The 21,645-nt window shown below is 37.7% G+C and overlaps 2 protein-coding genes and 1 pseudogene across 11 annotated transcripts in view; 1 reads left to right on the top strand and 2 right to left on the bottom strand.

The window, feature by feature from the left end:
* The first annotated feature begins 6,066 nt into the window (after positions 1–6,066).
* On the top strand, positions 6,067–6,197 carry LOC129780695 (U4 spliceosomal RNA; annotated as a pseudogene).
* Positions 6,198–7,345: 1,148 nt separating this feature from the next.
* Positions 7,346–8,737, bottom strand: LOC129773258 (probable serine/threonine-protein kinase DDB_G0267686). The gene has a single exon (XM_055776857.1). It carries the CDS (start codon positions 8,735–8,737, stop codon positions 7,346–7,348), a length of 1,392 nt encoding a protein of 463 aa, XP_055632832.1.
* A 45-nt stretch (positions 8,738–8,782) lies between these two features.
* LOC129775022 (LIM domain transcription factor LMO4) overlaps positions 8,783–21,645 on the bottom strand; it is a 967,612-nt gene continuing 954,749 nt past the window's right edge. For all 10 annotated transcript variants that reach the window (XM_055779176.1, XM_055779177.1, XM_055779181.1 and 7 more), the window contains one exon: positions 8,783–9,152. In XM_055779176.1, coding sequence (XP_055635151.1) covers positions 8,783–9,152 — 370 coding nt within the window. The remainder of the gene's footprint in view (positions 9,153–21,645) is intronic.

Raw genomic sequence — 21,645 nt, 5'->3', positions numbered from 1 at the left:
CACGGATTTTAGAAAAATGGAAATTCCGCCATCGCCACGGCCAAATTGGTCGAATTGTACTACGAACTGCTGCCCCATCCACCGTATTCTGCAGATTTGGCCCCGTGTGACTTTTTTTTGTTTCCAAACCTGAAAAATTCACTCGCTTGGCAGAAATTTGAGCCGAATGAGGAGGTCATTGCCGCCACGGAGGCTTACTTTGCAGACCTCGAGAAAACGTATTTTTCAGATGGATTAAGGAAGTTGGAGCATCGCTGGGTCAAGTGTATCGAGTGTACCGCCCCACTTAACACGGGAGAAAGTTTTGTGCCAGCTGAGAAAAGGACGATGACGTCGACGTTTTCGGATTTTTCCATGGAAGCGACCGTTTTGATAATTGGCTTAGATGAAGCCGTTTGGTTTAGTGTTGTGCGGTGGAATAAAAGCCGTATGAGGGGACGACCATTTTATAAGGTTGATTGATTTTCCCCCATAGTTGCTGGACCGTCATTGCTGCTGTTCTGGTGTGGCGAGTAGCTTTTTGTCTGTATAGAGAATGTGAATAAAAAGTGTGTCCAAGTGTACGATGGAAGTGCCGATGCGCGAAAACAACTACTACACGCTTGTTCAGATTTCGTGCTTAGCAATCGTGGCGAAAGTTGTACAGAGGGTTGAGTTAGTGAATCGCCTTATAGAAGCCGCGCGCAGTGATAAAAATATGCCGCAACGGTATGTGTACACGCAATGTAAGATGGGTTTGACCGTTATCTTTCTTTCTTTGTTTTTAAGAGGCTTTAAACTTGTAAGTTCATTCGCCTCTAGGCACCGTTATCTATAATTTGCAACACAAAAAAGCATGGAAGAAACGGCTTCCGGTTAACAAGAGGATGATTCAGCGCGAGGAACAAAGGGTGCTGGCGCAGCCAAACGGAGAGCTCCACGTATCGAGTAAAAAGGTGAGCGAGCATGATAAATATGTGTGGAATACACATGATAAAAAGGGTGGAACGGCAAATGAACTGAAGGATTTCAAGCGAAAATGAAACCGTCAAACTAGAAGGAACAAAGCTCGTACCCGCGATGGATCGTGTATAAAGGAAGGTTCCAGCAATGACATAAGGTAGGAAGGAAGACTAGAACAATGGTCTGACAAAAATCATGATACCTGGACAGTTCCTAGAACTATGAAAAACAAGTTTTCAAATCCCTACAAGATTTTATGGTCCGAAGTTTCACGTGTTCAACCATTATCGAGAAAGCCCAGTACATACCCCGCCCACAGAGGAAGTTTCTTTTCATACTCCATTCATTCACATAGTACCACCTTTTTTTCATCAAGATAATTTTCTTTATTTTCCCCCGTTTTGCCACAGTTTGCAAACAGGCTACGCCATAGTGATTTTTTGCTTTAATTAATAATTGTTTACTCATTAGTCAATAATTGTAATAGGTCATTTTCAATAGCTTTAATAGTTATCAATTAATAATTACAAAGTTTTGGGAGATGATCTGACGCGACTGCAATCATATATCTGGATGTCTCCACAATTTACAAGAGGGTTTGCTCTGCACTCACATCTATTCAAGTATTTTTTTTCTTTCTTAGCTTTTACTTAGCGAGAGTAGCGGTCATCCTGTTTGTCATTTTTACTGCTTTTTGGGTTGGGTTGGGTCTAGAGAGAAAGTAGCGTCCTCGTCGTCACTCGTTTCCAAGCTCGGAGGGTGGCGAATTTCACAAGACCTATTTTTCCCCCTTCCCATTGATTTGTGAAGATTTCACAACGTTCGCGATACATTTGACTGCGTGTGTGTGTTTTTATCCTATGCGAAAAACCTGAACCGACTCCATATGAGTGTACAACGTAATGCGGGGTAGCCGGTTCAGTAAGTTCTGTTTTATCTAGAGCGTTTTTTAAGTTTACGTTCAGTATAAATTAATCAACAAACAAAAATATAAGATGTAGCGACGTTTTGGTAGATTTTTTATGCTTCTGTTCATTACTCTCAGCTACGCGTTCACGTGTGATTTCGGTTAATCCAACGGTTTATTTTTCTTAATTTCTTACAGCAAAGACTAAACAATAAATTGAGTTCACTTTTTACAATTATCTCTCACTATCACTAATCCTCTGTATTTTGTTCACATGTGTCTGTTTTTAGCTCATTCTATTAAACTAATCATTCGAGAAGACTTGTCTCACATTGTGTTGGGTAGATTACACAGATATTGCTTCAGAGTGAGAAATATCTGAAGATCCCTTCTGTGTGTCTTCGTTCATTTTTACTTTGTAAAGTTTTACTTAACATCACATATGCATTCGACGGGGACACTTTTCGTAGGATACTGATATTCTTTTCTAATAGCTCACCTCCACCCACTACTCTTGGAGTGGACTTTCTAAGATGATGAGGAAATGAAATGAAAAATGGCACGTTATTTTCTTCGGAGCAATTCCACGCCAAATCAGGCAAAAAACAGCAAATTTTGACCCGACCTTCTCCGACTTTTTTTTAAAACTTGGTACTTATGATGGAAGCTTCCCGAAAACGCAATTTTCATTATCATATGATCAATTTAAATTACGACTGATTTTTGAAAAGGGCGTACTCGAAACCATTGGTCTCTTTTCAAAAAAACGTAATTCAAAATCCAAATGTCTGATCAAAATATGATGTTCGACAAAGTTGTTGGACAATTAATGAACTCTTCAGCAGAAATAACATTTTAAATGCACTGTTGAAAAATCTTACTCAAAAATTTAATTATATATTAAAAACATTTATAACTCAAAACACCCCCCCTCCTCTCTGATTTTTTGTATATTTTTATTAGAAAGCCCTTCAAATTTAATAAATTTTGATGTAATTTCGGTATTTTGTGAAATTTTAGCTTTACAAGAAGAGTAACGCAAAAAAAAACAATTCTACACGCAATTCTGCATGAAACCTTTTAGTTTATCCTCCTAAGACTGATAATTTTCGATATATTACAAATTTTATATAAGGATCATGTTTTTTTTAATGTTCACGCTTTCGTGGAACCTTGGACATACTAGTTGCAATATGGATTTTCCATCATTTCGTAAAAAAGATATTAGAATGTCCTCAAGAACCAAAGTTTAGAGCCCTTTCCTTCGAATTTATAAAAATTACATCACATGCCCATGCCATAGGGATTGTTGAGCCGCAACCAACAACAAGAACAATAACAACTAATATGCGTTCTATAAAAGCGCGTGTGGATCTATTTCAGATCTATTTCAGTTTTGTTCCAATCTTCTATTCGATGACAATAGTGAGAGTAGTGATAAAGAGAAAAAAAGCAACCTTGTTGCTTGTTTTCAAAAGTGCTTTCCGACTAGACTCATCATAAGACTCCACCAGTGGCAATCTTTGGTGGACACATACAATTCGTTGTAGCAAAAATACTTTGCTAGTCTATGTGAATTTACGAGAAGCTATGGTTTAAAACAGGGATTCTCAAACTACTTTTGGCAAGAGACTTCTTTTCCAGAATGAAGTGATGCGATCGACCCTTATAGCCAAACTTATTCAGAAATTTTTTTACTAATGCTCGAAAGATTAACATTAACTCAGATAGCAATGAAATGTTGTGGGTGTAAACACATGGTAAAGAGCATCTTTTTTGAAGTTTTTTGAAAAGTGCAAAAAAGAACCAAAATATACAAAATTATGGTCAATTGATGAAATGTAGCAAATTGTTGAAATTGTCAAAAAAAATATAAAATTTTTCAAAAAAAAATTTCGCTGATAAAAAAATATTTAAAAAATTAAAATTCATTTATCTCAAAAATGTGTTTTTTAAAACATTTAAAAACAAAATATATGAATAGCCCATACAATTTCCAATAAGTATTTCATACATCGGAAGATGGGCACTTTTACAGAAGAAAAGTTTTGTGACTTTTTCATGTTTTCTTAGAAAAAATTGCAACTAATCCTAATTTAGTTTAAAGTCAAGATTGCAATATTGAGTGTTCGACAAAGTTTTAGAATTTATTAAAATATGAGCTTTCGTAGAAGACGTCAACTTTCTATCTTTTACAGTTTCTGGAATATGAGGCATTTTTGTACAGAGACTTTTGAAAAAAAAAATTAACTCGTTTCATTTTTGAGTGTAAATTCTGGCATTTGACATTTTATAGAAATAAATTAGCAGAGCATGTAAATCGCGATAATTTATACATAAAACTGTTACGAATTAAACATTGATAGTAATTTTTCAAAGAAAAACATAAAAAAGTTGATTTCAAGAAAAATAAATTTTAATTTTCGATATATTTTTAATTTCAACGAAGTTTTTTTCAAAAATTTGTTTGATATTTTTTAGTGAAAACCCAAATAATTTCCTACATTCCATTCTTTGGCTATTATTTTGTTTGCTTTTTCTTTCAATTGTTTTCGAAAAATCTTAATTTCAAAACTATACGATCTACAAAATGTTAATTAGGGATTGAAAGGTAGGAATTTATTTAGGCTTTCATTAGAAAATATCAAACAAATTTTTGAAAAAAAAAAATTAATTAAAATGATTTTTTCGAAAACATGTCTTTTTTAAAAATCTAGAAAAATGGATACAAATAGTTCTTACAATTTCAAAAAAGTCACCCATACATCGGAAGATGTGCACCTCAACGGGGAAGAAGTTGTTCTGGCAACAACTTTTCCACGTTTTCTTTGAAAATTACTATTAATGTTTAACTTGTAATATTTATATGTATAAATTATCGCGATTTACATGTTCTGAAAACTTTTTCACATTTAGGAACATGTCAAGAAAATGTCAAACGCGAGACTTTACACACAAAAATGATACGAGTAAAACTTAATTTTTTCAGGAGTCTTTGAACAAAAATGCCTTATATTCCGGAAACTATAAAATACGTTAACGTTTTTGACGAAAGTTCATATTTGAATAACATCCGGAACTTTGTCGAATACACGATATCGCTATCTTGACTTTAAAGGAAATTAGGATTAGTTGTAATTTTTTCGAAGAAAACATGAAAAGTTGGAAAAGCTTTTTTCCTGTGAAAATCTGCCGATGTATGAACGACTTGTTGGAAATTGTAAGGATTATTCATAGATTTTTTTTGAGAGTTTAAAAAAATACATTTACGAGAAAAATGGTTTTTAATTTTTAAAATATTTTTTTAACGTTTTTTTTAAATTTTTGGCAATTTTTTATGAAAATCTACACAGTTTTCTACATTTCGTTTTCTGACCAGAATTTTCATGTTTAATTTTTAAAATATTTTTTTAACGATCTTTTTTTAATTTTTTGATTTTTTTATTAAAAATCTAAACAGTTTTCTACATTTCGTTGTTTGACCAGAATTTTTTAGGTATTATAGTTTTTGAGTCATGATTTTTTGTGAAAAATAAGGATGTTTTTTTTTGCCTTTTTCAAAAAGTAGTCTAGTTTTTTTTTTGAAGATTCCAATGCAAAGATGTTCAAATGACCCATATATTTACACCCACAACGCTTCACTGCTATCTGAAATGATGCTGCCTACTCCTAAGAAGTGTTGGCATGAAAGTCGTCAAATATCAAGTGTAATTTATGATTATTGATACAAATTACAACAATAACACTTTCTACTAAAATTACTCGTTCTCATAACAACTTGGTTCACGTAACACAACTTATACAGTAACTTGAAGTAATAAGAACATATGTTAATTAATAGGGGTCGATTTTTAGTCCTCGTCAACCCACAAAATCAACTCAGGGCCCTCATTGACCATCTTTGTGTTGTTACAGAATAACTACGTCCACGCAACAATCACCAGCGATGGAGATCGATCCACGGTCGAAATAAGATCGATTCATCCATACAACTGCTCTGCTCTGCAAGACACATCTGTTCTATAAATAACTCAACAATGATCAATCAACTGTCAAATGGCAACTGTGTAATGTGCTAATTATAGATATGATAACCATGTGACATGTACATGATTAAAATTCGGCTCTGTTACAGCTAAAATGCTAATGAGCCTAAAATAAATAAATGGGATAAAAAAACTCAAAATCAGTTTTCGTGTATTTCGACCCTTAGGAACAGCTTTGCGCAGTGGCGATATCGTAACCAATGAGGTTTTACCGAGGTGCGATTATCGCTAGTTGAAAAACCCCTAAGAAATCTTCATCGATCCCAAGGGGTCGATATCGACCACCTTCAGAAACCCTGGTTGAGAAGTTGAATGGCAGTTTTTTGATATTTCACATGGCATGATCCGTGGTGCGGAATATCCGCTCCATAGTAAATCTATAGGCCTTCCCCGAATTTGTCGGTGAATGATAGGCTCATGCACTTTTTTTTTTGTCATGGCTTTCACATTATCTGATCTCTGGTGTACTCGACCTGGAAGATGGATAGTTTGATGATTTTTGTATTGATAAAACATAGTTTTCATGCCGAAATATCTTTTTTTTTTTCGTGTTTGGAACTCATTTTTAGTTCTCTAAAGCGTTATCCGCGGTGAGCTAGCCCGACTATTCCGCGGATAACCGGGGTTCTACTCTATCTTGAGAACGGTTGGTCCCAGAATAAAACGTTATATGTATAGGTTTTCATGTTGAATTGTGTATAGATTTCATTTTTTATATTACTTTTCTTAAATTGTTACGATTTTACGATGTATTGAAATTTCATATATTTTAAAAAATTCATGTATCCATTTTGGTGAATCTACCACAGCACCACGATACGTCAAACTTTGTTAAATTGAAAGGGGGTTCCAATTGAAATATACAAAAAAAACATCAAAGGAAGATGGGGAGGGGGGTTTGAGATATCAAAGTTATTAATATATAATTCAATTTTTGAGTAAGATTTTTTAACAGTGCAATGTTTTTTTTCCTAAACAGTTCATTGATTTTCCAACAACTTTGTCGAACATCATATTTTGATCAGACATCTGGATTTTGAGTTACGATTTTTTGAAAGAAAGACCAACGATTTCGATTACGCCCTTTTCAAAAATCAGTCGTAATTTAAATTGGTCATATGATATTGAAATTTTTTTTTTCGGAAGCTCCCATCATAGGTATCAAGTTTAAAAAAATCGGAGAAGGTCGGGTCGGCTGATTTGGCGTGGAATTGCTCTTCTTCCTTTTCTTGAGTGTTTCACCCTAATTACAAGATGTGATGTGAGTTTACTCACTGCTCGTTTTTTTCTGCTGAGAAAGATGAGTAATAAGATCTGTTCAAGTTACACACTGTTCTGCTGTCTGTTTGACTATTTACAATTTAACGACAATTCACAACGAAGCGCAGCTTCGGGAGCCATGCTTTTCCACTGATTGGCAGATGATGGAGACGCCTCACGACCTATTTTTTTAAAGGATAGTATATCCATCATCATTGGTATCGTTCTCGGGATCATTGAGATCGGCACTGGTGAGCGTCGAGGTGCCCGTTAATGGGGACGATAATTTGTCATGATCGTCATCATTATTGCCGGTTCCGCCCCCGCCATTGCCGAGCGAGTTTATCTGATGATGAAATGGATGATGGCCACCGTGATGGTGCTGTTGTTGTTGCTGGTGGGAGGAGAGATGATTGTGGCCCTGTTGCTGCTGATGGTGGTTATGTGGGTTATTGTTATTATCGTTATGAGTGGTATCAGTATTTGGTTCGATTTTATTAAGATTGCTATTTAAATTATTCATAATTGAGCTTCTTGCCATCAGGACCGATTCGGCGGTTTTGATGAGACTGCTGTTGCTGACGGTGCCGCCAGCGGCATTCGGTGGACCACTGTTGACGGAATTGTTTGCGTTTCGCATCGGGTTGAAGTCAGCTAAACTGTCACCGTTGTCCATTTTGGAGAGGCCACCCACTCCTGCGCCATTGGAATTGAAGTGATTGGCATACATGGCAGCAGCGGCAGCGGCGGCGGCTGCTGCTGCCGCAGCGGACGATGGCTGATGAAGATTCATGAACGATAGCCCGCCGCCTCCGTTGGCCACGGAGGATGCGGTAGTGTTGGCCGAGCAATTTGTCGAAGGGGCCGGTGATACGGCCGACCCGGCGGAGGAAGCAGTCGGCGGGGATGTGTATAAATCTGCTCCATTGCTACCATTCAGATTGAACATTTCCTTTTTCATCTGTTGATTCGAGGATGGCGTCGGGGAGCCGGTCGCTCCCGAGCCCGTCTGGTGAGATTGCAACTGATGCTGTTGGGCCACAGCGACTGCTGCCGCCGCGGCAGCTGCGGCTTGATGTTGCTGCTGCTGCTGCTGCTGTTGAGAGGAATAATCGTAGCAGGGCTTTAGCAGACCACTTGGGTTTGGATAATTGAACTGATTGAATTTGGCGGCGTGAGTATGGGCGGCGAAATTTTGCTGCATTTGGTGAGTCGTTCCGGGTGGTATGACACCGTCCGGATGCTGCAACAGTTGCTGGTAACTGCGTGCGGCAGCCGTGGCGGCGGCATGACTCGGATAGTCATCGATGTTACTTAGCTTTCTCATCAGGCCCATCTCCTTGCCGTAGAGATGGCCATACAGTGACTGCTCGGCGGTACTCGTTGGACCCACATTATTGGACCCATTTCCGGCCGAGTTATTACCAGCGTTGGTCATGTGATTGGTCTGAATCGGTGGCAGGGGTGAGGAGTTGAGGCGAGCTAGGGCTAAGTTCCGTTGGGCGGTTAGCTCCAAATCATCCAAAAGGGCACCTGCCGTCGTCACGGCAGCCCTAGTGCTGGGCGTCTCGTCGATTCCCATCGGTGGACGTTTCACCTTGGGCGGACGACCCAGCCGGGGGCCATCTCAGTCTCGTGATCGCCGTGGTCGCCCGACCTTGCCCTTGCGGAGTGGGGGATTCGTCTGGGCGTTCGAGGTCTTCACCAGCTTGTGCCAGTCCTGCTCGCATACCAAGCTTCCACCCAGCATGTAGTACCGGTCACCTTGCACCAGATGGCAGCCACACTTGGAGCACTGGAAACATTTCAGGTGAAAAACATGATGCTGCGGAACGGTCTGGCCATTGTTGTTATTGTTGTTGTTATTCGCCGTCCCGTTCTGGTTGTTCGCGGCGTTCACGTTGTTGTTCACCGTGGTGTGCGATGTGGTTCGCATCACGAACTCGTTAGCGGGTATCGACTGGTGGCAGGCTGAGCAGGCTCCCGAGCCAAATAATCTGGAATAAAGAAAGAGGAGACGCTTCAGTATTGGGGGTATTTTAATATCGAAAAATCAGAAGAAACATTTTTTATCTTATTTAGTTTTATCTATTTGTAAAAAAAACATAGTATAGTAGAAGTTAGGGGTGTACGAACTTCTGGTCATTGCGGAAGACAAATTCTTTAAACCTCAGGCTGTGGTCTACCAATGTTGACTGTATTCACGAACCATCAGATAAAAATCAGATAAAACAGAGTTTAAGCTAGAGGAAAAACATAGAATATTCAATGATAAATCATTCTATAAAAAAGAGAATAATTATCAGTTACTATATAATAATTTCTCAAAAGTCTTATTATTTAATACCGGAAAATGTTTAGAGAAAATCGGAATCGCAAAGCATTCATTTTTCTTATAAAACACACCCAAACAGAGTATTTTAAGATATAAGAGAAATGAGGATAATATAATAATATAATTACCCTATTGTCGTTTGAATTACTTCCCTTCGTATCGTGTTAGCGACAGTTATTTGTTTACAAAACTGATAAATATGTGCGATAAAAAAATAAATTTGTTCCATTAACGTTATCGAAATATACAAAAAATAGAAATACAAATGTATTTTTTTTTGAGTTTTGTGTTATTATTCGAGTTTGCGTTCGCTCCGTCACGGGTAAAATTTTCTATAAACCTTCTCCATGGCATGTTTAGGAAATTCATTCAAATGAGTATGAGCTATCACACGTTTGGATATGTCGAAATGTGAAGATAGAAGCCTGCTAGTAATATGTAAAGTTAGGGTTTATGAATTCCACTGCATCAATGCTGTTCTATACATGACTATATTTCTTGATAGCTTCACACAATTATTTCACATCACTTATCAAATTTTCTAAATTAAAAACTCACTTCCTGTAGTACGCAGCTCTCAAAGGTAAAGTTCTCGTCAAAAAATATTTTTTCTTATTTTTCGAAACAGTATACCGAATGTGTAATTGTATTTGGCATTCTCAGTTTTTTATTTTAGAAATTATAATACCTAAAGAGAACATTGTTGAAATGTGATAACTTTTTGGTTTAGTATAAGTTACAACAGGATGGGTAAAATAAACTAACTAACAATCTGAATAAAAAAATAAAACAGAAATTTACACAAGATTTACTCTCAAAGTAAACATCTTATTAAATGATCATGACAAAAGGTGAGAGGGCTCATTGCATTTGCATGAGACACTATCCTATATCAGCTGACGCCTAGGTATAGTTACACGAGCAACCGGTAAATCGCGAACAACGCAACAGTTCTCAAAGTATGTACCACCTTAACATTGGCTAAACAAACTTCTGAATGCAGAAGAAGCACGTTTGCAGCTTAAAGGAAGGTTGTTCCCTAAAATTACAGCGTGTTAGAGCAATTCCAAATGAGGGGCTTAGAATGAAAGGGGTATAAGTGATTTGATCGATTTCTCTACATCGACTCTCCCTTCTGGTCATAACTTAGCTGCAAATACATTCCCAGTTGTATTTGACAATGTGGAAGATAGGTCAGAACCTCATCTATCGGATTCTTTAGCGAACTTAAATTGGAACTTTTTTGCAGTTGAGTTATTAACTAAAGATAAAAGTTGATGAAGAGAAATCGATTAAGTCACTTACACCCCTTGCATTCTTCAAATGCAAATCGACAAATGACAAAACATGAGTATTTTTGATTCGAATGAAAGTTTGTATTCCGTTTGGGTTGAAGGAAATATGAGTTCTCCACAGCAATTGGGATTTTTTTGACTCAAGCGTAACTTTTGAAAAGGGCGTATCGGTTTTAGTAGGAGAAATCTTTGATAATTTATATCTCGAAAACTATGAGTCGTACCGAAATAGTGTCTAGAAAGAGTTATAGAGTATTGATGTCTAAACATGAAAAAATATACACTGAGAAAAAAAAATTAGTACTCTTTTTTTATTTACAAAAAAAAACTTTAATTTGCAGTATCAGGGGGTCTTCGTAGCCACTTGGTTACGCGTTCACTTACTAAGCGATCGATCGTGAGTTCAAACTCAGGGCCCTCAATTGACCATCTTTGTGTTGTTATAGAATAACTACGTCTACGCAACCATCATCAGCGATGGAAAACGATCCACGGTCGAAATAAGATCGATTCATCCATACAACTGCTCTGCTCTGCAAGACACATCGGGCTGCTGTTCTATAAATAACCCAAAAATTATCAATATCAACTGTCTCCGCTGTCCGGTCTGCTGAACAATGGAAGAACAGATTGAATACCCTTACGCCTAACTGGCTACTACTACTACTACTGTGTAATTTACAATTTATAGAAACATAAAACATATGTACATGTACACGATGAAAACCCGGCTCTGTTACAGATAAAATGCTAATGAGCCTATGAAATAAATAAATGGGAGAAAAAAAATTGCAATATACAAAACACATATTTTCAAATTTTTTCATATAAAGTAGAAGTCATGTAGAAAATTCAAAAAATGGGTCCAAGATGGTAAAACTATTTTTGACGAACTTTGTGGAACATCGAATTTTTTTTTTCAATTTTCGAAACTTCGAATTTTTGTATGTTAACAATCATTTTTGACCACAAATTATGATTCCTGGTGTGATTTAAAACAAAAAAGCTCATTATAAATCTCCTTCTAAATGCAGTCATTTTCGAGATATTTTGAAACATATTTCTAATTTATTGTCTTTTTTATAGTAAATATTCCCTTTTAATATGTTTGTCGAGCTATACCGTCATGTTCATGAAATTTTAAGAGTTTGCTTATAATTTCCAACAACTTTTCCAAATATATCATCATGGTAAAAATATATGTTTAGGAGTTACGTTGAAAATCATTTGAACACATGTGGGTTAATATTAGGCTGTCAAAAAAGTCCTGCGGTATTTTTTTTGAATTTTCATTTGTTCATAAAATTAGTTACAATCATCTGTTTTAAGTTAAATATGCGCCGTTTTGTTCGATGACTTGTTCCCAACGAGATGCCAACTTCATAATACCCCTGTTATAGAAGCTCGCTTCCTTATTGGCAAAAAACTAGGATAGCCAATTTTCACAGGCCTCTTTTGTGGCTAACTTCTGACTACCTAGCTCGTTCGCCATGGACAAAAACAGGTGGTAGTCACTTGGTGCAAGGTCCGGACTATACGGCGGATGCAAAAGAACCTCCCATCCGAGCTCACGGAGCTTCTGGCGCGTCACCAAAGAAGTGTGTGGTCTGGCGTTGTCCTGATGGAAGACAATGCGGCCTCTGTTTATCAAAGATGGCCTCTTCTTCATGAGTGCTACCTTCAAGCGGTCCAGTTGTTGGCAGTACAGGTCCGAATTGAGCGTTTGGCCATAGGGAAGCAGCTCATAATAGATTATTCCTTTACAATCCCACAAAACACACAGCAGAACATTCCTCGCCGTTAATGAGGGCTTGGCCACCGTCTGAGCCGCTTCAGCGGGCTTCGATTACGACCGTTTGCGCTTCACGTTGTCGTAAGTGACCCACTTTTCATCGCCAGTCACCATCCGCTTCAGAAACGGGTCGATTTTGTTGCGATTCAGCAGCGATTCACATGCGTCGATACGGTCAAAGATGTTTTTTTGCGTCAACGTGTGTGGCACCCATACATCGAGCTTCTTTGTGAATCCAAGCTTCTTCAAATGGTTAATAACGGTTTTATGACTTATCCCCAGCTCTTGGCCGATGCTACGGCTGCTACTATGCCGGTCTTTCTCGGCTAATTCAGCGATTTTGTCGTAATTTTCGACGACAGGCCTTCCGGAGCGTGGCGCATCTTCGACGACCTCTACACCAGAACGAAAAAGTTGAAACCATCGTTGTGCGGTGGAAATTGAAACTGTATCGGGTCCATAAACTGTACAAATTTTATTGGCAGCTTGAGATGCATTTTTGCCTTTGTCATAGTAGTACTGTAAAATATGTCGGATTTTCTCTTTATTTTGCTCCATATTTGCGACACTATAACTCACGAACTACTTAACCAAACGAAACACTGTCAAGGACTATATTACAGCGCGCAAAAATACCTTTCCAACAAGCTATAGTATGACTCGATTCAATGAATACAACTAGAACTACGCGCTTACAACGACACCTCGCGGAAATACCGCAGGACTTTTTTGACAGCCTAATATAAAACGTAGCGATATTAAAAAATGTTTTTTTATCTTAATACAAACTTTTTACATGTTATACATTTTGCGCCAACAGAACACAACATTTATAAAAGGAAAAAATATAATTCTCTACAATTTGGTCAAATAATTCCTATATTTATCGGAGTTTAAGAGATACTTATAATAATACAGGGTAACTTCGATATAACGTACATTTTATTTTCAAAATTGTACGTTGTATCGACATATACGTTATGTCGAAGCATAATAAAGAACTCTGAAATGTAGCTTATATTACTTTATTGTGTTGCTGTTTGAGTAAGTTTGATGAATAAAATCAATAGGAAGACGAAGCCAACTTTTCTCATGATGTTTCCCTTCGTTCTGTTGATTGAAGTTTGATTCATTTAGAATCCGGAATCACAAAACAGTAGTATTTCGGGATTGGTTAAAGTTACAACACAAGCTTTAGTATCAAAATACAGATATTCTATTGTTCTTTCAGAAAAAAATATTTAAAAAAATATTTTTTTTAGACTTTGATCATGTGTACGTTATATCGAGGTAAAATGTACGTTATATCGAGTGACGTTATATCGAGGGTACGTTATATCGAAGTTTACCTGTACTAGAGTTTTTAGCATTTATTTTTTATCAACATTTATTTTTATCAACTACCAATTTTGTTGTATATAATTTAATTTTTTCATTATTTTCTTATATTTCTATACACATTATGATAACTTGCTGCATTGCCGTTAGAATACAACTTTGCTGCTACTTCATTCTCGGATACAGGTACAAAAGAATGATACTTTTGGGTACTTGGAATTTGTTTGGTGTTATCATACATGCTACTCAACTCTTCCAAACCCTGATCATATTCTTCTAGTAACATATATGAAAATGACAATTTTGTAAGATAGTCTTCTTTTGGCTTGCTAGCCCAGTCAAATAACGTTTGGGAACTCGTAATCGGTTGTTCAAGCTGCCTAGCTTTACCTAGTTTTACCATCTCGGACCCATTTTTTTATTTTTCTACATGACTTCTATTTTATATGAAAAAAAAATTAAAAATATGTATTTTGGATATTGCAAATTAAAGTTTTTTTTGTAAATAAAAAAAGAGTACTGTTTTTTTCTCAGTGTATATTTTTTTCATGTTTAGACATCAATACTCTATAACTCTTTCTAAGACACTATTTCGGTACGACTCATAGTTTTTGAGATAAAAATTATCAAAGATTTCTCTTACTCAAATCGATACGCCCTTTTCATAAGTTACGTTTGAGTCAAAAAATTCCAAATTGCTGTGGAAAACTCATATTTCCTCCAACCCAAACGGATTACATACAAAAATACATGATTTTAAAATCTGCTTTTTTTAGACGATTTCATTTGGAATTGCACGTTAACGGAAGGATTTTTTTAATACGTCTGTTCTGTTTCTAGAAACCATCAAATTCATCGATCGTGAGGATCTCAAATACACAAAAAAGTTTGTGAATATGATGGGGCTCCAGTTAAATATCCTTCTTCTTGTTTTCGATCGAATACAAAACGTTCGAGAGAATGTCTCATTCGTGTTCTTGGTTTCGTACGAAACAAATCTATCCATTCGAACTTTCGAACATCGTTCGTTCGAAGGAATTATCCCATCCTCGTTTTCGTACGAACGTGTTTTAGTGAACGTGAATCTAATCGTTGATGTTGAACGTTTTATTTTCTGTAAAATTTAACTAACGCAATTAACGTAAATTAACGTTGAAAGATGGCGATTACTTATAATTAAGTCGACAATCTGAAATGTATACTGCATAGAGTATAGACAGATGGTTTTCAATTTCTATTTTAAGCCGTTGAATCTATTTCAGGTACCGGGTTATATCCAGCTTATTATGAAATTATTCCTGGGCAGCATATCTGCTTATAAAGCTAAACAACACAAAATGTGTGACCGCTGTATTTCGCGTTATTTCATCTGCTTAAGAATCACTAACGTAATCATTCTCCATATTTTCATGCCAATTCATCCAACTGGTCAATTTTCCAAAGGTTCTGATGAAAGCATTCAGAAGTAATGCATTCAAAGAACATGCCTTCGGTTGTACTCTTCAGGGATACCAGTCGATTTTTTCATATGTCTTCACATGGTACGAAAAAATGTCTTCACAATCATATCGTAGAAAAATTAAACTCATAACTTACTTTCGAACAAATTCTTATGGCTTACTCGATGTTTATTCTAATTGGTGTTGTTATATAGCGCATTTCATTAAACTTACCTTGAGATTTTGTAGTATATTCCAACAATTGTTAACAAAGCATATTTTGCGTAAATGCGAACTGAATTTCATGAGTTTAGTAATGATAATAGGGTTGATAAACCGTTGATTGAGTGAATATCGATTCAGTTCGTCCACAAAAATGGAATGTTGGAAAAATTGATTTCAATTTCCGAAGGAGAAGTTTATGATTGATGGAGTCAAAAGCCTTACTTAAATCGAGGACAATCAGAACTAAAATTTGCTTCTCGTTCTGTGCGCATCTCGAGCTCGAAAAAAATGCTTTTTATTGCATGGAAAATAGAAGAAATTTTGGGGCAAACTAGTTTAGAGTGTAATGTTACATGTGCAAAATTTCGTCACAAGTGGTTATCGAGATGGATTCCAAGCAAGGAGTGCTTCGACAAAAAATTAAGTGTGCGCGGTCGACTGTGTGGACCGTATGGTACAATCGTTCAAGGAGACCCAGAGGCGAGTAGACAGCGGAAGAAAAGTGAAGACGACCGACCCCGTGAAGGCAAGGAAGGTGAGGGGTTACTTCAAGCGCAATCCGAGCCTCTCGATTCGGGACGTGGCCAAGAAGCTCAATTCTTCGTCGTCAAGCAGACAATGAAGTGGGCCGGAGTTAGTGTCTTCAAGGTGAGGAAGGCGCCTGATCGAATCGATAAACAGAATACGGTGGTCAAATCCCGCGCCAGGAAGCTGTACCGCGAGTTGTTGGTGTAGCCGACGACAATACGTATATCAATGTGATTCTCGGCCAGGATTTTTTCGTCTACATGTTCCGCCTGGAGGTTCCGGGATGTTCCGGAAGAAGAAGATCGACAAATTTGCCAAGAAGTACTTGGTGTGACAGGTGATCAGTGGGTGCGGTAAATTCAGCAAGCCGTACATAACGACCGGCACCACCAATATAAAGCCACATATATAGAGAGGAATGCCTCCCGAAGCGCCTGCTGCCTTTCTTCCGGTCCCACGTGGGTGACACTCTATTATGGCCGGATGTGGCATCGTGTCATTACGCGAAATCGGTGATGGGATAGTACGAAGCCATCGAAGTTGTTTTTGTACCGATGGAGGCAAATCCGCCAAACTCGTCAGAACTTTTTAAAATATAAAAATTCTGGGTGATTATGGAGGGCAAGCTTCGGAAAGCAGGGAAGGTTCTCAAAAAAAAAAAACACAATTTGAAAAAACAGTGGATGAAAGAGTGTATGAAAAATGGTGCAAGTATTGCACAGGATTTTGGATTTGGATTTGAATTAAGTCCAAGGTGCGGGTATTCAACCTACGAGAGGAGGCTGAAGGAACTTCAGTGTGTTTGTTTATTCCCTAAAGTTTAAAAATATCCAACTTAGAATGAATTTTTGGTGATAATGTTTGTCTTTTGCATATTTGTCGAGTACGGTCTTTATATGGAGGGTGCTTGAACGACGACGGAGCATCTGATGTGGCCACTGCTCTGTTAATTGATTCCGCACTTCATCAAACAACTTTGTCCGCAGTAAAAGCCACGCAGTGTCTTTCCTGTTCATTAGACAGAAACAACAAACTACCACCCATCTTGCCTAGACGGGCGAGTAGTTCCGGCCGTAATCTTTTACGATAACGGGCAAACTTATTCAGCAAACCAATACAGTTCGTTTCCGTATTAATTAGCGAAATGAGTGCGCCCCATCGGATCGTCCAAGTAGCAAAACAGGGCCTGATTGTTAAAGTTAATGTGTTAGCAAATAATTGCCGTTACGTGCAGCAAACACCCCCGAAGAAAATCCTTTCGCCCGCCCCTCCCCCACACTGCTCCACCAGTTTTGTCTTTTCTTCGCGCATTGAAAGCGATAATTAAGTCATTGTTTGTCTCTAATTATGCATGCTCCTATGCAAACACCAGAGCGGCTCCCCAGACGTGCCATCCATCCCCATCCATCGCTCATCGGATCCGGAGTGTGAAAGTTAAATTTAATTCCCCCCCATCTCGAGGTTGACAAAGTCCTGAGCTGCTCGTTTATGATGGAGTTTTGTGTCTTCACCGGTTTCACCCTCATTAGCAATATTCTATAGTTTCAAGTTTAAATAAACAGCCACCGCCGGGAGAGAGATAGAGAGAGAGAGCGAACGCTTCAATGAAGTCCTTCACTCGTTCGAGTGTGGGGAACAGCTCCTTTCATCCTTCTCAACTCTGTGTGATGCTTCGCTGCCCCTTAACTCCGGGACCCATCGCACATACACACACACACCCACACACACGCCGATCTCCCATCGGTCCACCCTCACTAACCATTTGGCAGCTGTTAACATTAATTACGTCAATGTTGGATGAATAAAGGTAAGCTCCTGCGTCCGCACGACAGTTGAAGAGACCTTCCCCATATCTCGCCTGCCTTGGCCAGCCCCACCCTGAGGCAACCGGAGGAGGACACAATGGAGGGACGATCCGCAACTCATCAACGTCGATTACGACGAGAAGGACGTCGTCGTCGTTTCCACAGCCATAGTTTAACGAGGTGAGATGCCCCGCTCGGGTGGGTCGTGCTTGGCAGCGCGCTCCTGCTATCGATGAGAGTGCCGTCGTTTGTGGTGACGCGCGTTCGCTTCGGTGGGGGTGGGGAGCGGGATAACAAGAACCAGCTTTGCTTGCTGCTATCTTTCTACGTGTATATCACACACACCCCTCTCACTCACTTTCTGTCTGTCTGTCTCTGTCTCTCGCTCGGATTGAACAAAACACACAACATCGAATATCAGCCCCCGGAGGAAAGTACGATGCTCGAAGCGACCGAGCCGTATGTGTGTGTGCGTGTGTATCATATTTCCGCTGGATGGTAATTAATTTGTTAATTAATTAATTAATTAATTAGATAAGTTAATTAAAGGAGTACGATAGTTGGCTGCCTCCGCGGGCGAAAGTGGGCGGGTGAGAGCAGGTGACACGAGGTGTATTCGCCGAGCTGATACACTTTTTTTTTATAATTGCTAGGCTCCGGCCGCCTGGGCTTCGTCGATGAATAACTGGGAGTACTAATCACATCCTCCGGAGCAGAAGATAAGAGTGGTTTGCCGTTTATTGCGTTAGAACCTACTAATTAGTAGAGGAATGGTCGCAGGCCGCCTCGTGAGGAACGTAAGCTGGTGCTAGGACGAAAGCCAATAAGAGGCAAGCGTTGGATCGAAGAGGTTCATCAGATTATTTTTGGTTTCTTCGATTCTCTTCACGCCAAAAAATTACATCTTGTTTGGAATGATATACTTTCTAACTTTTATTGAAGAGCACACAAATTGTTCTACGGCTATAAGAGGATGGTATAAATTAACAAATTTTATTTAGGACTGAATAATAATAGCTGTTTATGTGCAATGTGTGCTATTCTATATTCCAAAATGATCCGGTTTCATACGAAAATATGTTATCAGAGATTTTTTCTGTATTCATTCGAAATACTCGAGGTAGTGTACAATGAATTCTGGCGCCATCAATAGCGGTAAGTTCTCCTACTATCATGTATTTTCACCGATTTTCAAACATGGATTCGATGATGCAAAATTACTTGGTTACATTCCTGCTTGCATAAAGACCGTTTTTCGTTTCCAGGCTTGATCAACTGCATCGAAAACTATCGATGGCCATGTTCTGGGATAGTTTGGGATCAAGTTGAGTAACTTGCACTCAGTGATGAGGATCGCCTAACGGCTTTCTCTGCTCGGAATTATCGAAATTAATCCATTTTCGTCTAATATAAGTAGATGCGAGGAACTCTTCTTTGAACTCTCCATTCTCTTCAATCGTATTTCAGTCAAATAGTACGGTATCTTGGGAACAATATTCATTTTCTCGATGTTTTTCCTTGTCCTTTTAATCGATTGTATAATAGTTTACGAATGCCTAGAAAAGGTGCCTCTTTCACGTAAGTATTTGAAGTTTTTTCAACATGATGAAAACCCATAGAACCTTCCAGAAATAGTTATTTCTGAAACAAGTACACATTTCTAGATGAAATTCACATATAAAGTGATGGAATGGTTATGAAAATAGATGGTTTTACATTATAAAAATAGAAGAGAAGGCAGGAAAGTGGTTGCAATTATGCCTGATATATCACGACAAAAGCAAACTCATACTCATAATATCAACATTTATAATCAAGTCAAATTCTGTCCATTTACCTTTACACTGTGTATAGTTTCAAAAGGAAATGAGTATTTCTGATAAATACTTCATTGATATTTTCGATCACTGCTGCATATCCTCGTGGCATGGTATCTAGGTATTTCTGACTCCGCAAAGCGAATTACGGTCCATTTGTAGTTTTGCTCCTTATCGCAAAATATTAGTATTTATTTTTACATTGGGGTGCCCATTTCCATTTCCCATTTCCGAAAAACCACATTTTCCCCTTTTTTTCCAAAAATGCCTTTTTTCAAAAAGTTATAATTTTGAACTGCCGGACCGATTTAGATGATCGGCAAATTAAATCGAAGCCAATGAGCTAGTCTTCTTATAAATTACATATTACACTTGGAAGAAAATATGATTTCGTTTTCATAGTTATCGATTGTATTTGATTTTATAGTTTACATGGATTAGAGACAAAGGGCGTTATATATTTTTAATTTTTTTCCCTGAAAGCTGAGATTTTTGACATAACATATACCAAAATCAGAGAGGTGTATTTTCGTTTTTGAGTCAATTTGATGTGTCGATCATCTGAATCGGTTCAGCAGATAAAAGACTATAAGTTTTAGAAAAATTTCCTTCAGAAAAAAGGGGAAAAATTGATTTTTCAGACCTCCCAAAAATGGAAATGGGCACCCCATTGTGAAATTTAAAAAAAAACCGAATGGCTGTACTAGAGTGTATTTGAAAATGGTCGTCTCGAATTTTCGAAAGGAATTTCCTGAAAAATTTCTACTCCAGAGACAAAAAACACCTTATGCAAAATTTCAGCTCAATCGAACTTTATTTAATAGTTTCGCAAAGACGTCAAAGTTTGAGTTTTTATGAAAACTGTAAAATCATCCAAGTACATGAAATCACGGTGTTTAAAAAAATATATTTTTTTGATACCAAATGTTTTCAAATTGCATGAAACGTCGAGATCAACTGTCATCTCCATTTCTGCTTTTGTCATGTACAAGACTTTGTATAGTTTGATTCAAGGATGAAACAAACTCGCTTACAAATGACTCTGGATTCAAGAAAAAAACGTCTGCTGTGCCTTCTGTGACTGTAATTTAATTTCACGGGCGAAATTAAATTACAGTCAGTATTTTTACTAGCACTGCTAGTCCATGTGATATTCCAGGTATAAGTGTCCCACCATGAATTTTAAGCCCCTAGTCAAGCCTGATTGATCCAAATGAGGGAATCTTGTCACATTTCAATAAACAATAGTTTAATGCTTATAAAAAAACGGTGTATTGCTAAACTGAAATGCTTAAAGCTTCGAATAGACAAATATGGCAGAAAACTCTGATTGCATTTTTCTCATTTGCTGATTTTGGAACATGGGACTACTATACGTAGAACGGCAGTGCTAGTTTTGGAAAACTCAACCTGTGATAATGACAACCATATTTTGTAAACACTTGATTGACGGATAATCGAACAAAATTGTACTTTGCATCCCCGTTCTTCTGCTACATTACTGTGGCTTTTTTTTCTATCGTAAAATACTATTATTATTATTAGCTTCTACTGAGTTGGAAACTACCTAGTTGGGGTTACCAATTGGGAGATTGATCATAATCGGATAGAATCTGTTTGGCCACCTACTCAAACTAAACAGCTTGTGTCGGAAGTTACTTCCATCTCCAATTTTTCATCCATTTCATTCGATGAACGGAATTTACTCGAGAATTACTCAAGCAAATGAAACTAAATTTTGCATGTGAGAGTTTTAGGGTGCAATACATGTTTTTACGGTTGTTAGATACTCCTCCCCCCTCTCTAAGGGGGGGCTGCCATACAAATGAAACATAAATTTCTGTATTACTCGAGAATTAATCAAGCAAATGAAACCAAATTAGGCATATCGAGGTTAGGGTATATATGAATGTTTC

The sequence above is a fragment of the Toxorhynchites rutilus genome, chromosome 3, assembly GCF_029784135.1.
Source record: "Toxorhynchites rutilus septentrionalis strain SRP chromosome 3, ASM2978413v1, whole genome shotgun sequence".
In the NCBI taxonomy this organism is placed as follows: Eukaryota; Metazoa; Arthropoda; class Insecta; order Diptera; family Culicidae; genus Toxorhynchites; species Toxorhynchites rutilus.
Note: the sequence above shows the minus strand (reverse complement) of the source record. Positions and strands in the feature narration are given on the sequence as shown.